This window comes from Carcharhinus amblyrhynchos, chromosome 3 (assembly GCF_965287045.1).
Source record: "Carcharhinus amblyrhynchos chromosome 3, sCarAmb.v2.hapA, whole genome shotgun sequence".
Taxonomy (NCBI): Eukaryota; Metazoa; Chordata; class Chondrichthyes; order Carcharhiniformes; family Carcharhinidae; genus Carcharhinus; species Carcharhinus amblyrhynchos.
In genome coordinates, this window is record NC_137326.1 from 121079632 (window position 1) to 121097363 (window position 17732).

The window sequence follows — 17732 nt, forward strand, 5'->3', positions numbered from 1 at the left end:
GGACATAATGGGTGAAATTTTACAAGGTTTTTTTCTAAGTGTCCAGCTAATCTGAAAATGGATCCATTTTTTGGGTGTTGTTTACACGTCTAGTCTTATGCATACTGTCTCTGAAATTTTGGACAAGTCTGTTTCTGGCCTGAGAGGCTGTGGGCAGGGCTTAACTTGCCAGACAGCCTGTAGAGGGAGGTATTGCGCATGTGCAGATCTCTGATGCTGCATGTGTACCTGCAGTAGCAGGGGCCTGACAGCCCTCTCCCTGGAGACCCCTGTCACTGCAGGCAGCTTCAAGTAGCTCCCACCCCGCCCCCTGCAATTGCAGGGGCCTGTGGCCTGAGATGCAGCTGCCACCGCCCAGACTGATCACAGCCCAATTCCCTCCCCACTGATCATAGGCAAAGTGGCAGCGGGCCTCCTCTTCCCCCATTGGCCTGCCCCCGGTACTACCCCACAGGCACCCCTTGGCACTGCCTGGTGGGAATTGCCCAGGTGCCCAATGTGTATTGACCAGGTGCAAGGCTGGCATTCCTCAGGTGCCAGGGTGGCACTGCCAGTCTGGCACTGCCTAAGGGGCATCCCCGCCTTGCACTCAGCCTCCCCGGTGGACTTCAAAGGCCTCCGGTTCTACTGATGAGCCCAACACAACTGCTCCCCCGTTCATGGGGAGCAGATGTTTTCCTCACAGGACAGAACGTCTCCCGGCGATGCCATAAAGTCAAGCGAGCTGAATGATTGAGCGCCAGGCTCGCTAAACATATTGAAGTCAACATTTAAATCAATTTAAATAAATTAATTAGCCTCTCACCCATTTCTGGTGAGAACTGACCATGCCAGAAATCCAGTGTCGTAAAATTGCAACAGGCATGAAAACGGGTGCCATTCACACTAGCTGCTTTATGCCTGATTTTATGACATTTTGCCACTGCAAAATGGGCATTAAGAGTTCATAAAATTCTGTCTACAGCATGAGAGGAAGGATGGTGGTTGCTGGGTCATTGCCTTTGTTTGCAGGGGGCTTCAAAGAAAATGGCTGTCAGCGAGTGGGCTCTCAGCATTAGTCACCCACTTGAGGATCTCAGTTGGCATCAGGGTAGAAGGCCACCCCCCAGCCTTTCTGCAATCAGGACAGCAGTAGGAAGGCAGCATGATCCCCCTCTAGCACCATCTGGCCAACTATATATCCCTGCCTCCAAACTTGGCTCAGGAGAGGACATTAAATTCTGCCCATTGTGTGTAAATATAAGGATCCTGTGCTCCTTGATGCTTGTCTCTGGTTCCATTTATAGATTTGAATCTAACGCATCATCAAACCAGCTTTCCCGAAGAGTTGCAATATTGTAATTGGATTTCCAGTCCTACTTGAGAGAGGAAGAAACAATCAGTCTTCTGTTGCTGTATAATTAGTCCTGGAAAGTTGTAAAATTTCTAATTGTCTTCTATGTTTTTTTCCAAACAGGTCCACCAGGAGATCCAGGTTTAGCAGGGAAACCGGGCAATCAGGGACCTCCTGGCCTTGAAGGATCTATAGGCCCAATGGGCCTGCCAGGTAGGTTCAAGTCTTGGCACATGAGATTGGAGCAGGGTAAGTTTCTAAAATGGATATAATAATGAGTCAAACAAATATGAGTTTACTTCACAAATTGAATTGACCAAGAGTTACATATATTGGATTTTCAATCTGAAATGTAAATTATCTTGGATGTGAATATGAAAGAAGCTTAGGCTGAACAGTAAGTATAATTGTAATGGGGGTAAGTGTTAGACTTCTGTTAAACTATAATAAGCAAATTCCTGGTGGTCAGCAGGATAGTGGTCAAGCTGTGTAGAACTTGTGATTACATGTCATTAAAACGTAGTACCCAGGTGAAGCTGGATCTGTAATAATAGCACCTAATGGTGCTATGTAGGATGGTGAGGCAGTGGAAAGTACAATTGGGTGGCACAGTGGCATAGTTGCCTCACAGCACCAGGGACCCGGGTTCGATTCCCAGCATGGGTTACTGTCTGTGTGGAGTCTGAACATTCTCCTCTTGTCTGCATGGGTTTCCTCCAGGTGCTCCAGTTTCTTCCCACAGTCTGAAAGATATGCATTGGCCATGCTAAATTCTCTCTCAGTGTACCCGAACTGGCGCCAGAATGTGCCAACTGTGGGGATTTTCACAGTAACTTCATTTCTGTGTTAAGGTAAGCCTACTTATGACACTAACAAAATAAACAAAACTGTAATGGGTATATAATTGAATATTTGAATTCATGATACTGATTTCTGATTAACAGTGTGTGGAGTTGATCTCTGTATTGAATAATATATACTGTACTATAAAGTATTGTGACTTGTTTTTTTCTGATGATTTTATCAGGTGATAAAGGAGAGAAAGGGTTCCCAGGAACACCAGGGCTTCCAGCTTTACCAGGTTCTAATGGTGCTCCTGGTCCAAAGGGAGACAAAGGAGAACCAAGTGAAGTAACCTATGGCAACCCAGGGTGTCCTGGAGAAAAGGTAGATTAATATTCATCTGTGAGTTTAAATAATTCAGCAAACTGTCATTATCCTTTCCTGAAATAATTCATATCATGAACCCAAAAATAGATTGAAATGTAAAATACTGTGGATGCTGGAAATCTACACATACACACACACACACACACAAACATCAGTCAAAAGGTCACAAAGTGAAATCTGAAATAAAATCAGAAAATACTGGCAATTCTCAGCACGTCTGAAGTTTAAAGTTTACTTATTAATGTCACAAGTAGGCTTACATTAAATAAAAGCTAATTACTACAGTTGCTGGAAAATCTCAGCAGCATCTGTAAGGAGAGAAAAGAGCTGATGTTTCAAGTCCGGATGACCCTTTGTCAACACTGCAATGAAATTACTGAGAAATCCCCTAGTCACCACATTGCACTGCCTGTTTAGGTACACTGAGGGAGAATTTAGCGTAGCCAATTCACCTAACCTGCACATCTTTTGGACTGTGGGAGGAAACCAGAACAACCCAGAGGAAACCCATGCAGATACAGGGAGAACATGCAGACTCTGCACAGACAGTGACCCAAGCTGGGAATGTGAACCCGGATCCCTGATGCTGTGAGGCAGCAGTGCTAGCCACTGTGCCACCTGGCAGCACAGTGGTCTGACAGCAACTGTGAAGGAAGAAACATAATTAGCTCAACAGTGCTGCTGTTTTTTAAATAGAAAAAAATACATCTTAGGAATCTGGACACCAAGGTCAGTGTTCCTGTACCTCAGTTTTCCATTCAGTAATGAATGGATGAAAAATCTATGCAGCTCATGAATCATGTACAAGGGCATCAGGGACCACATTCCCAAGAAATGTTCAAATTTTTGCAACAGGAACAATGATTTGTAAAGTTTATCCCACTAGCTTAGGAGCTATCTTGTACTTCAAATGAAACTACTTTCATTGTATCAGTTATTCCGAACTTGGATTGACAGTATCAGGTCTCAAAGCAATATATTAATTTGATCCCCATGTACTTTAGGGTAATCAAGGTCCTTCAGCCCCCAGAGGATCACCAGGTATGCCTGGGTCTCGAGGTAAACCAGGTACTGATGGACCCTGTGGGCCTCCTGGTGAAAAAGGTGACCAAGGCCAATCTGGTTGTGCAGGTATTTTGTTTCTAACTTCTTCAGACCATCTCCAAAAGTCAAATGAGGGGTTGGAGGGGTGGGGGGGGGGGGGGGTGGGGTGCAGCTGAATTAGTCAAAGCACAAATGACAAGCTCTGTGCCTGAGATTGTGATTTATTGTCCCTGTTTATTCTTTTCAACCTTCACACCTCCTTCAATATTATTGATGTTTCATCCTCATCTGACATCTTTCCTCAGCAGTTCCTCTTTATGGCATTGTGGTTCTCTAAATTCATTGATATTTGTACTGACATCCGCCATATGTATCCACTCCTACTCACACATTCACCTTTGATGTATCCAGACTCTTTCCTTAGTTCTCTCCACTCATCATGCAAAAGTTTCCCCTTGGTGGTATCGTGTTTTAGGAAGACCAGGATCCATATGTATATATCTAATATACTTTTGACTTTACTGTCTCCTCTGTTGATCCCAGAAACGGTTCAACTCTGCAAATACTTCAGTTCTTGAACAAATTAAAATCTATCTCCAAGCTTAAGTCATCTTTTTCCTGCTCCTGTTTGTTCATGAAAGCTTATTTTTTTTATTTCCAGTGACCTCTTTAACTGTCAGTTTACACTAGGTTTGATGATACAGAACTGTGACATGTCATATGATCCAGAAATTCAGTTTCCTTACCCACATGTATCACATAGTCCAAGGGTAACACTGCAGGACTTCCTCACGGTAGTATCCTAGGTCCAACTGTCTTCAGCTGCTTCATCAAGAACCTTCCCTCATACATATGATCAGAAATGTTCATATGTATGAGGACAATGTTCGACACCATTCATGACTCTTATGATACTGAAGCATTCCATGTACAAATGCAGCAAGACCTAAACAATATCAAGGCTTAGACTGACAAGTGCCAAGTAACCCCTGCCCCACACAAATGACAGGCAAAGTCCACCTCCAACAAGAGAAGATCTAATGATCACCTCTTGACATATGATGGCATTACCATCACTAAATCCCCTACTAACAATACTCTGGAAGTTACTGCTGACCAGAAGCTGAACTGGAATAACCATATAAATACTATGGTTACAAGAGCAGATCAGAATCTAGGAATCCTGCCACAAGTAACTCTCCAAAGCCTGTCCCTTATCTACAAGGCATAAGTCAAGACAGTGGTGGAATACTCCCCACTACCCTGGGCAAGTGCAGTTCCAATAAACTCAAAAAACTCAACACCATCCAGAACAAAACAGCCCACTTGTTTGGCATCAGCAAGTATGTGTTATCTACAAGATGCTCTTCAAGAACTCACCAGGTCTTCACAGGCAACACCTTCCCATGACACCAACATCTCGAAGGATAAAGGTGGCTGACAAATAGGAACACCAATGACTGGACATTCTCCTCCAAGCCACTGACCATCTTGATTTGGAAATATATTGCCATTCCTTCATTGTTGCGAGATCAAAATCCTAGAACTCCCTCCCTGACAACACTGTGCTTGGACTGCAGCGATTCAAGAAGGCAGTTCACCACCACTACTCAAGGATAATTAGGGATGGACATTAAATGCCGGCCTAGACAGGGATGTCCTCAACCCAATAATTATTTTTTTTAATTAACGTACCTTTGGCTTTATCTTTCACACATTGTTCCTAAAATACTAATCCATACTTTTTATCTCCTCAAAAGTTCAACTTCTCTAATTCTATCCAAGTTGACCACTCTGCTTCCATCCTCCAAAGGTTGCAATATCCATGACCTTATTCTCTCCATTCCCATCACCTCCATTCCCATCACCTCCATTATCTACAGGCTTCAGTGATCCCTCCAAATCAATTTCCAGATTTCCACAATCTCACTCCTTCATCCTACCTCAAGCAATTTTCTTTTGCCTTGTCCTCTGCCACAACACTGACTTTTTTAACATGGATGTATTCCTTTTTACCATTGTCTTTTTTCCATTATTACTTGCTGCTTATTCTGCCCACTAGGCATCCAAGATAAAAGTAAATTGCTGCGGATGCTTTTGTCTTAAAATAAAGGCAGAAAATGCTGGAAAATCTCAGCAGGTCTGACAACATCTGTGGAGAGGGAACAAAGCTAACATTTTGAGTCTGGATGGCCCCCTCCAGACTTGAAAAGTTGGCTCAGTTCTCTCTTCACAGCTGCTATGAGGCCTGCTGAGATTTTCCAGCATTTTCTGTTTTCACACTAGGCATCTATCCTCTGCAGCCCCCTCACAAAAGATATCACACTTAGCTATTCAACTCTATGTCACTTTCTTCGCATTTCTTTATATCATTCAGCCACATTTCTGAGTTATCAACTCTTCTCTCCTACTCTGGGTCTGTTTCTCTCTCTGCTCTGTCAAGTGTTCTACAATTTCTTTTGAATTAAATGATGGTCATATAGATACATATTGTTGTAGATAATGTGCCAGAAATTGTTCAGCAAGATTGTATAAAATATCAGTATTGTTCAGCTTCTTTTTATTTATGTTGCCTTTACTGGTATTATCATATAGGTTCCGCAGGTCCTCCAGGCAGTACAGGAATGGATGGGAAACCGGGCTTACGAGGAAGTCGAGGTGTCCCAGGCACTCCAGGTAGGATTCACCTTTCCGTTAACTGAAGCCTATTCTGACCAGGAAATTCTGCGGAGCTGGCATTAACTGATCGGAGATGCAGTGAAAACACCATTGGCATGCACTAATGGACTTCCCACCACACTTCCAACAAAGCAACATCAGTGGAGAGGGGAAAAAGCATTTCCCACCTTTTCAAATTATTTACTGATCTAAGCCCCAGTTCTTTCTGTTTAATGATGGGTTACTTTGCACTGTTCCATAATCTGAGTAAAAGTTATTGGTTTTGGAATTATTTATACAATTCAGTGTTTCGCCAACAGTGATCTGAGTAAGAGTTCATGAAGAATTCCACCACAGAGGTCATTTTGTCTGCTTAGCAAATCCTTGTGTAAAGCAGTAATTGTAATGTTATGGAGAGAATTTTTATTAATCAAATTGTTAATTCTAGTTATTTACAATAAGAATAACAGTGAGCCGATCAGTGCTCACTTTTATAATGGAAGCAATCTGACAATGACTTCTATAGTCTGTACGCGTGGAAGTAAAGGTGGAAATCAAGAAATGGTTGAAGTAGATATATAGTTTCTCCACTAGAATGCTGCAGTGCTCCTTTACTGTATCTCAGTCAGTGGAAGTATTGTTTCAGATGTCTACTGTCATCCAGTGGCCTACTGTTACTTTTCATGTGGCAGCGTGATTTTCATTAAATGCATGCTGCCCACGTGTGCGTAGGTTGCACACAGGAGTGGTATATAATGTAACCAAAGAATAACCCCTGTGTCTGAGCATCCATCCTCTGTTTTGTTGTGGTGGCTCAGATGCAGGTGACGCAGTGCACTGCCGCAGAATGAAATCATCATGACTGCTGTGAGGATACAAGATGAGAGGGATGTGTTGCCTCCCAGCTGAACATTGAAGTATTGATTCCCTTTAGGTTAGACATGTGGAGTTAACATGCAAAGTGACTTACATGCAGTCAGTGGCATCCTGTACAACGGGAAAGCCTTCAATCCTCACAAAGCCACATGCTTGTTTTACCTGCTTTGCTCCATCAAAAGTGAATTACATGTATTCAGCTCTCTTGAAACATAGAGCCTCAGTGACCTCCATTATGCCACAGTGGTCAACAAACTCGGAGATGTTTCAATTATCTCCAGTTTCAGCCTGGAAGGAGCCACACACAGGAAAGATCATGGCCATGGTTGTCTTCACAGTTACTGGTTATGCAGTCCTCACCCTATTCTGAGGTTGCAGTTGCAGAAACAGCAACTGTCAGATTTCAGTGAGCGCCTATTTACTGAAGCACAGATGTTCCATACAATGTTCCTCGCCGATGTTCAGGTAGGAGAATTGTTCCCTGAACAACCTTGGCAGGTGAGGTCTCATACTAAGAACCTTTCGCCCCCTTTGCCTTCTCCTCCTACTTCGAGAACTTGCCCTCCTCTCTGCGACCTCTGTTCATTCTCCCTGTCATGCTGTAATCCTAGAGGGATGCACACAACTGCACTCATGTCTGTGAGCAAGCAGTTTATGCAAAAGTATAAACAGCAAATACTGGAAATACTCATTGGATAAGGCAGCATCTGTGGAGAGAATCAAATAACCCTTCATCTGATGACAAGTCATCATTTACCTGAAATGTTACTCTGTTTCTTTCTTCACGGATATTGCATGAGTACTTTCAGCACTTTCGGTTTTCATTTCAGATTTTCAGCATCTGCCGTATTTCATTTTTGTATTAGTTTGTGCACAATCTCTGAAGTCAAGGCAAAGTCTTTCAGCATTTGGCTCCACTCCTTGTGAACCTTTAACAACTCTAGAAACCACTTCTAAATCGTAGCAAAAGGCAGTAAAAATCAAAAGCAACAAACGTGAAAGAACATGATGATTCCTTTGAATAGTGCAAGGGGCAAGGGAATCCTTCCTGTTGTTGAACTCATACACAGCTATGCAAGGCTGTGTATGACATTAACTGGAGCATTCAGTTGCAAAATAGTCAAGCCAGTGTCAAATCAATGTTACGGACTGTTTGATGTCACTATCTCCCTACTCTTTACATTCTTTCAGATGCTCTCTGTGTGTGCACTAACAGCCTCACCCAAATGACATTTGCCACAGCTCACACCAGAAGTGCCACAGAGGCTATTTCGGTCATGAACAAGCACTTGTCGTGCCGAAAGAAAATGAGGCAAAAATGAGGACAGAGGAGCCAAATTTTGCAGCCTGCACATCCCAGTCAGAATTCTTCTCTGAAGAGCATCGGTGTTGCTTGACCTGCTCTCACATACCCCAGATTCTGTGTTGAGAAAGGAGGTGTCATGGTGGCACAGTGGTTAACACTGTGCCAGGGACCTGGGTTCGATTCCTGGCTTGGATCACTGTCTGTGTGGAGTTTGCACGTTCTCCCCTGTGTCTGCCTGGGTTTCCTCCAGGTGCTCTGGTTTCCTTCCACAGTCTGAAAGATGTGCTAGTTAGGTGCATTGACCCAAACAGGCACCATAGTGTTCCGACTGAGGGAATTTCACAGTAACTTCATTGCAATGTTAATGTAAGCCTTATTTGCGACACTAATAAATAAACTCTGAAGCGTTGGGAAAAATCACCAGCTTAGAGGAAATCTCCACTGGGAAGCTCTCTGGGTAGCTTTCAGGGAGGTGAATGGTAGAGCACTACTCCTTTGCCACTGATAGCAAAATCTGGTTCTATTGCAAGATTAGTGTGAAGCATATCAGTGACTAGCCACATATATAGATACTGATACTAATAATATTCATTGGATTTGTTCCCATTAAAATAATGGACCCAGAGTAAAGATTAAGTAACAGAATGTGCTTTAATGTAATTCTTTGGCTTCAGTAACATCACTCTAGATGCGAGTAGCAATATATAGAGTCATAAAGGTATACAGTAGAGAAACAGGCCCTTCAGCCCAACTCGTCCATGCCACCCTTTTTTTTAATCCCCAAAGCTAGTCCCAATTGCCTCATTTGACTTCTATACCAAGTTACCCATGTAACTGTCTAAATGCTTTTTAAAAGACAAAATAATACCTGCCTCTGCTACTGCCTCTGACAGCTTGTTCCAGACAGTCACCACTCTCTGTGTGAAACAATTGCCTCTCTGGACACTTTGGTACATAAAGGTAGATAAGATGAAGATTACTCCAGCAGTAACCTGTTTAAAGTAAATCGTTTTCACTTCAGGCAAATCCTGTGAGACAAATGTTACAAGTTTTTAACCTTTTTCTCTTGATATCCCAAATCTAATATAGGAATGATAGGACCTTGTGGTTCACCAGGACCAACAGGAGAGAAGGGCAAGCAAGGATGTGATGGTATTCCAGGTCCTCATGGACTAAAAGGAGATCCAGGTGAACATTTCCATATAAAACATTTTGAGATCATCTCTAATAACATTTACCCTCACCTGGATGTCTTAAAGCAATTCTCTTTTCCCTTTGTTCAGTCAGGCTTATTAGCTGGATAACCAATAAACATTGCGAGTGGCCTGAATTCAAGCAACTACCTTACATCCAATTCTTAACCAAAATGAACATGTTGTAACCTGAGCAGCCTCACTAAGTAAGCACTGTGGGTCTGGAAATCCTCAGTCCTCTTTTAACAGTGGGATTATGACTGAATAGGCACTGGGATGGGAGGCAATGGTTTAGTGGTATTCTCACTAGACTATTAATCCAGAAACTCAGCAGATGTTCTGGGAACCACGTTCGAATCCCGCCACGGCACATTATAGAATTTGAATTCAATAAAAATTATCTGAAATTAAGAATCTACTCATGACCATGAAACCACTGTCGATTAGGAAAAACCCATCTGGTTCACTAATGTCCTTTAGGGAAGAAAATCTGCCGTCCTTACTGGTCTGGCCTACATGTGACTCCAGAGCCACAGCAATATGGTTGACTCTCAAGTGCCTTCGGGCAAGTAGGGATGGGCAATAAATACTAGCCAGCCAGCAATGCCTGTGTCCCATGAATGAATAAAATAAAATCGCTGGTGACATCCACTCCTGACCCACCAGAGTGTACAAAGTCACTTAAGCTGCCTGGATTTTGTGCGTTCCCATGCCAATGTGGGTACATTTACAGGTGGGAAATGCAGCAATTCCAAGCCATCCACTGCCAGCCAGAATTGTTTGTTTAACTGTGAACAGTTAGCCCCTATTATGTAAGGCCGGCATCTCTTTTGTGTTGCTTTTCCTTTGGGTGGCCCACACCTGCACCCGAAGTGGACCGTAGTTCCAACTTTTAACCAACATTTACACTGAGATGAAGCTCATCTTGGTGTCCAGGTTGTTGAGTAGTAAGGAATTCAGAGTTGAGGAAATTCCTCTCAGTCCTGCACCTCAGATCCGATACATCAAGATGCCATATTTTGGTAAGATATTGGTTGAAAGACATTTAGGTAAGGCAATAAATGAAATGTATTTTAAACAGACGGTGAGGCTACGGAATGCAATGCTTCACTGAAGTAAGAGCACTCAGGAAAACTCAGTTAGGCAAGTGGTTAATGGAGAGATGATATAGGAACAGATGGGTTACTGATCTTATGGAGAATGCACACCAATGTGGAATGGTTAGGCAGAAAGACTTGTTTTCATTTCAATGTATTTCTAATTTGACGGAGCACTGATAAGACCACATTTACAGCACTGTGAGGTGTTTTAGTTTCCTTACCTTAGAAAGGACATAGTTGCATCAGGAGCAATTCAGAGAAGATTCAATCAACTAATTCCCAGTATGACAGGGCTATCCTATGAGGAAAGATTGGACAGGTTGGGCCTATATCCATTGGAGCTCAGAAGAATGAGAAGCGATCTTATTGAAATATATAAAATGCTGAGGGGACTTGAACGAGTGGATGCTGAGATAAATGGTGGGGGGGGAATTCTCCCAGCCCACTGCACTGCTTTTGTAGCGCAGCAGGCTGGGAAACACAAGCGGAGGCTATTTCGCAAGCTCAGCTCTGCGCCAGAAATGGGCACGGAGCTGCATAATTTACTGGAATTAACATTTTAATCTACCTTACATATCATTAGTTCCACTTGCAGGGAGCTAGTGGCCCAAACCCGCTGGAGTGAAGGGAGGCCATCAAGGCCCACAGTGGTTCAGGGGCCAGGGGGGTGCCTCTTGGGCATTGCTGCCTTGGCAATACCAGTTGGACCTCCGGCACTGCCCAAGGGGCAAAGTGCCAATGCCTAGGGAACAGTGCCAAGGACAGACCTAATGTTGGAGCCTTGGTGGAGGGGAAGATTGGCGGGGAGGTACCGCTGCCACTCTGAGATTGGGCAGGGTAACAGTGGGAGGGAGGCCAGCGATCGGGCCTGGGGGGAGAAGGGGGGAGGTTGGCCTGCTTGGGGCGGGGGGGGGGGGGAGGTGCAGGAGTGTAGTCAGAACTGTGGGACGCAGAGGTATGTTGGAGCTACTGGTAGGGGTGGTGGGGGGTAGGATTGGCATATTGAGTCGGGCCGGGGGGGTGGGCTCAGAGGGGTAGTGTTGCAGAGCTGGCCAGTGATTGGGGTGGCCAGCGATCAGGAGGCTGGCAGTGCAGGGTTGCTACACATGCGCTGATCTCAGCACTGACAGATTGGCAGACGCGCAGTGGCCCTCTCAGCACTAAGTTGCCAGCCTCTTCAGTAGAAATAGGCCACCACCCACAGCTTTTTGGACTGATTTACGCTAGTGCATTCGGCAGTGTGCGGAATGTGGGAGATTCATTTTGAAACTCCCACTGAAGAAACCTGTGGGATTTACCCCAGTTTTTACTCAGATTTGACACATAAAATTATTTTTGGGAGAATCGCCCCCAAAATGTTTTCTGCCGTGAGACGGATCAGAACTAATTCAAAAATAAGAGATCTCCCATTCAAGGTGGAGATGAGAAGAAATCTTTTCTCTCAGAGTTGTCAGTATGTTGTGAATCTGTGGTACTTCCTTCCCCAGAGAATGGCAGAGGCAGGGTCCTTGAATATCTTTCATGCAGATGTAGATAGGTTCTTGACTAACAAGGGAGTTAAAGAGTTTTGGGGGTAGAAGGGAAAGTAACATTCAGGCTACAATCAGATCAGCCGCAATCTCATAAAATGACAGTGCAGACCCAAGGGACTGAATGGCCTACCCCTACCGTAAGTCATAGAGATTTATAGCATGGAAACAGACCCTTTGGCCCAACTTGTCCATATCGCCCCTTTTTTTAACCCCTAAGTTAGTTCCAATTGCCTGCATTTAGCCCTTATCCCTCTATACCCACCCTATCCATATGACTGTCTGAATGCTTTTTAAAAGACAAAGTTGTATCTGCCTCTACTACTACTTCTGGCAGCTTGTTCCAGACACTTACCACTCTCTGTGTGAAAAAATTGCCCCTCTGGACCCTTTCGTATCTCTCCCATCTCACCTTAAACCTATGCGTTCTAGTTTTAGATTCCCCTACCTTTGGGAAAAGATATTGACGATCTAGCTTATCTATGCCCCTCATTATTTTATAGATCTCTATAAGATCACCCCTAAGCCTCCTACACTCCAGAAAAAGTCCCAGTATATCTAGCCTCTCCTTATAACTCAAACTATCAAGTCCCAGTCGCATCCTCATAAATTTTTTCTGCAGTCTTTCTAGTTTAATAATATCCTTTCTTTAATAGGGTGACCAGAACTGTACACAGTTCCCCGAGTGTGCCCTTGCCAATGTATTGTACAACTTCAACAAGACATCCCAACTTCTGTATTCAATGTTCTGACCAATGAAACCAAGCATGCCGAATGCCTTCTTCACCATTCTGTCCTCCTGTGGTTCCACTTGCAAGGAGCTATGAATCCGTACCCCTAGATCTCTTTGTTTTATAACTGTCCCCAACGCCCTACCATTAACTGAGTAAGTCCTGCCCTGGTTCGATCGACCAAAATGCATCACCTCGCGTTTATCTGAATAAACTCCATCTGCCATTCGTTAGCCCACAGGCCCAATTGATCAGAATCCCCGTTGCAATCCTAGATAACATTCTTCACTGTCCATTATGCCACCAATCTTGGTATCATCTGCAAACAAAATTTTCATCCAAATCATTAATATAAATGACAAACTACAGTGGACCAGCAACAATCCCTGAAGCACATTACTGATCACAGGCCTCCAGTTTGAAAAACAGCACTCTACAACCATCCATGAAGCCAATTTTGTGTCCATTTGGCTACCTCACCCTGGATCCCATGAGATTTAACCTTGTGGTACCTTGTGAAAGGCCTTGCTGAAGTCCACATAGACAATATCAACTGCACTGCCCTCATCCACCTTCATGGTTACCCCTTCAAAAAACGCAATCAAATTTGTGAGACGTTATTTTCCACTCAAAAAGCCATGCTGACTGTTCCTAATCTGTCCTCACATCTCTAAATGCGTGTAGATCCTGTCCCTCAAAATACCGTCTAACAATTTACCCACTACAAATTGTGTCTGGGAATTTCGCATTTTTACAGGGTTCAAGTTCATTGTGTGTATTTTGTGAGCTGTGATGAAGTGTGGGAGAAGGTGGCCATATGTTCATATGTTTATTGAAAATTAAAGTCGACCACATTTAATGTTTCAGTTTAAGGGTACAATAATTTAGAATGTCAAGATGTGGTTGCCATTCAAACTAAATGCAGATTCTCTCTCCTTCACTCCCAATGTAGGTTTACCTGGAAGAGGATTTAACGGCCAGCCAGGCTTCCCAGGCTCACCAGGTTTGATTAAAAGATACACATCAAACATTGTGCCAATGGCCGTCATGGTGGCGCAATGGTTAGCACTGCTGCCTCATAGCACCAGGGACCTGGGTTCAATTCCCGGTTTGGGTCACTGCCTATGTGGAGTCTGCACAGTCTCCCTGTGTCTGTGAGGGTTTCCTCCGAGTGCTGTGGTGTCCTCCCACAGTCTGAAAGACATGTTGATTAGGTGCATTGACATAAGAACTAGGAGCAGGAGTAGGCCATCTGGCACCTCGAGCTTGCTCCACCATTCAATAAGATCTTTTTGTGGACTCAGCTCCACTGAACCGCTCAGTCACCATAACCCTTAATTTTTTTACTGCTCAAAAATTTATCTATCCTTGCCTTAAAAACATTCAATGAAGTTGACCCAAACAGGTACCGGAGTATGGCGATTAGGGGAATTTCACAGTAACTTCATTGCAGTGTTAATGTAAGCCTCACATGTGATTAATAAATAAACTTTTTACTTTTGTAATAATATGTGGGTAATATCCAAATATATGCTAGTGGCAGGAATCTGTTCCATTGAGAGTGCAGGTTGGAAGATTATAGGCCTACCCTCCATGACTTTTACATCTGCAGATTTCAATTATTGATATGTAATGCTGGTCGAAAAGATTCCTGCTGACAGCGCATACTTGGAAAATGACCCCCTCTATATCAAGCTGTTGTTCTCATGATCTGAAATTAATATTGTTCTTAAATTCAAACAGGTCCCAAAGGTGATACAGGACCTCCTGGTGACACAACGGAAACAGGTCCTCCTGGTCCACACGGTGACCCAGGTCCTCGTGGATCTCCAGGCCTCCCTGGTGAACGTGGGCCACCTGGTCCTGTAGGAATGAGCATTCAGGGTCCCAAAGGAAACAGAGGCCCACAAGGCACCCCTGGGCCTGAAGGTAAACTCTTAATTACATCAGTTAGGAGAAATTAAAACCTAAAAAAAAACAAATCCGATCACAGACTGTCTCAAATGTGTCCATTTCTGGTTTTAATACAGCGCAATGCTGGAAGGGATTCGGGGGTGGGAGGTCAATGTTCCAAGTGACCAAACTGCTCTAAGGAAACAGATCAGTAACAATTTCTAAAGAGGAATTTACTGCATAGGCTGAAAGCGCCCATTGAGAAATTCTGCACTCCCAGCCTGTAGACCACAAGATATAGTAGCAAAATTACGCCACTTAGCTCATCGAGTCTGCCCTGCCATTCAATCATGGCTGATAAGTGAGGGAAGGAGCATTGAAGCCTATATCGCCTTCCTGACTCCCTCCAATTAAATCAAGAATGCAGAAGATCGAGCGTGTCTTACCATCCCAATACCAATTGAGGCTTTAAGTGGCTAATTTGAATTCTACCAGTGCGAATACATTATGTGGGGAGATGCTCAGTAAAAGCTAGCAGCCTCCCTGCAGGCTGAGTGAGTGAGGACCATCCTGATCAGGGACCTTTTGGTCCACTGAGGTCCTCTCAACAACCCCCTCCTCTCCTCCACCGCCCCCCCCCCCCCCCCCCCCGCGGCAATGGCTGTCCCCACTGAAAGCCCTCCACCTGCCCTCCAGAGTGACCTCTCTGGCCGCGATGAGCCCCACAAGCCTATTTTCATTCCAGGGCCTTTTGCACCTTTGCTGATCTGGACCTGCTGCAGTCCCCACCGTGATGCTGCTAGGGCTGAAGAGCCATCTAATTTACCAAACATTCTTGGGGGCAGGACCTTCCTGCCCTTTAAAGGGATTGAACTATAGCCACTGAATTACATCTTCTAAAAATAGCTGCATCGGTGTTGCCACCAGCTTTCCAGCCTGTGGCCACTGCATTCAGCCTAAGGCACCTATGTTTAAGATGTACATAAACTATATAAAATGAAGTGGAAAATACTCTTCTCTAAGTAAATTGGTATCCTGTCTAAATTTAGGTCACCGTGGAGTGAAAGGATTACTTGGAGAGCCAGGGCCAGATAGTTTAAAAGGGGAAAAAGGCTCACCTGGTTCATCAGGACTTCCAGGGAACCCAGGTGACAGAGGAGATCCGGGTACAAAAGGACGTCCAGTAAGGAATTCATCAATTAACTTATGCCGCACTTTTGTGTGTATGTTATGTGGTTGTGCCATATGCTGCAATTCCATTTATGATTTTAGTTAAACTTATTCCTTTGGGTGACAAAGGTGAGGTTTCAAAAAAAAAGGAATTGTTGACTTTTGCGGCTTGTCCAGTTTTCAGGAGCTGCAAATTGCATTGTAAAATAGCACATGATATTGTAGTCAGGTGCTACACATCTTCACCTTTGCAACTGAGCCTAGAGTGATAAGGCATCAGTTATTTTTCATTGTCAGGATGAATTCAATAATTGCCAGAAAAATTTGTGCCACATATGTCCACATTTCTGATATGCAATATCAGTGGTTGCCGGAAGGAAGTCAGAAAATCAAGAACCTATTATGCATCTTTGTATTTAAATAACTTCATGGCCTTTCTCTTCCCTATTTCTATAATTTCCTACACTCCTAAAAGCTGTTCTTTACATTTTAATCCTGACTTTTGATTTGATTTAATTCATTATTGTCATATGCATTGGTATACAATGAAGGCATTGTTTCTTGCGCACTATACAGACAAAGCATACCATTCATAGAATAGCTAGGGGAGAACGAAAGGAAAGGGTACAGCATATAATGTTACAGTTATAGATAGGATGTACAGAAAGATCAACTTAATTTGAGGTAGGTCCATTCAAAAGTCTGATGGCAGCAGGAAGAAGCTGTTGAGTCAGTTGGTATGTGATCTCAAACTTTGGTACCTTTCTCCCGATGGAAGAAGGTGGAAGAGAGAATGTCCAGTATGCGTGGGGTCCTTGATTTTGCTGGCTGCGAGACAGAGTCAATGGATGGGAGACTGGTTTGTGTGATCGACTGGGCTACGTTCACAATGCTTTGTAGTTTCTTGCAGCTTTGTTCACAGCAGGAGGCATACTAAGCTGTGATCCATCCGGAAAGGGTGCTTTCTGTGGTGAGAGTCGTAGCGGACGTGTCAAATTTCCTTAGCCTCCTAAGAAAGTAGACAATGACCTTTTTTCATTTCCCACCCCTTCACCACACATTTGAAGACTGTTCATTCAAGTGTCTAAGTTCAACACTCTGGAATCTCCTCCCTAAACCCCTTCTCTAATTCACTGCCTTCTCAAAGACTCTCTTTAAGAACCAACTCTTTGACCAATCTTTTCTTTGCTCATCCTGTTATCACCTTTTCTGGCTCAGCTTTCATGTTCTGAAGAATCTTAGGATGTTCTCCTACATTAAAGACAAGTTTTTTTTTCTTGGTAAGACTGAGATAGCATCCTGTAACTACTGAAGGAGCTTTGCTCAAAGTGCTAAAAGTTGAACTTTGTTAATTTATAGGACCATTGTTTCTTTGCTTTCTTAGTTTAGTCTCTCCAAACTGGAGATTATTAGGTATTGCCAAACTGTGAACAGTTTTATACTGTGTTCCCTGAAGCTGGGAACAGATTGTCAAAATTTAGGGACTTTATAACCAACAGCGTGAGAGAAGACTTTCATCTCAACAGTATGGACTGGAGTAAAACATAGTTGGTGAAACTGTAGATTTCCAAGCACCCGGACGAAACCCATGCAAATACAGGGAGAGTGTGCAGACTCCAGAAATTGAACCCGAGTCCCTGGCTATGTGAGGTGGGAGCGCTGACCACTGTTTCACCATGCTGCTCATTACTCTGGAGTGGCTCTCGAGTCACATGTAGGCCAGATCAAA

General features: G+C 43.7%; 1 protein-coding gene across 1 annotated transcript in view; it reads left to right on the forward strand.

Moving 5' to 3' along the window:
• The window catches only part of LOC145341260 (uncharacterized), a 217210-nt gene that overhangs the window by 165278 nt on the left and 34200 nt on the right, over positions 1 to 17732 (forward strand). The window contains exons 36-43 of the mRNA XM_080186186.1: positions 1457 to 1546; positions 2361 to 2500; positions 3508 to 3634; positions 6143 to 6223; positions 9477 to 9575; positions 13893 to 13943; positions 14684 to 14869; positions 15883 to 16016. Coding sequence (XP_080042312.1) covers positions 1457 to 1546; positions 2361 to 2500; positions 3508 to 3634; positions 6143 to 6223; positions 9477 to 9575; positions 13893 to 13943; positions 14684 to 14869; positions 15883 to 16016 — 908 coding nt within the window. The remainder of the gene's footprint in view (positions 1 to 1456; positions 1547 to 2360; positions 2501 to 3507; positions 3635 to 6142; positions 6224 to 9476; positions 9576 to 13892; positions 13944 to 14683; positions 14870 to 15882; positions 16017 to 17732) is intronic.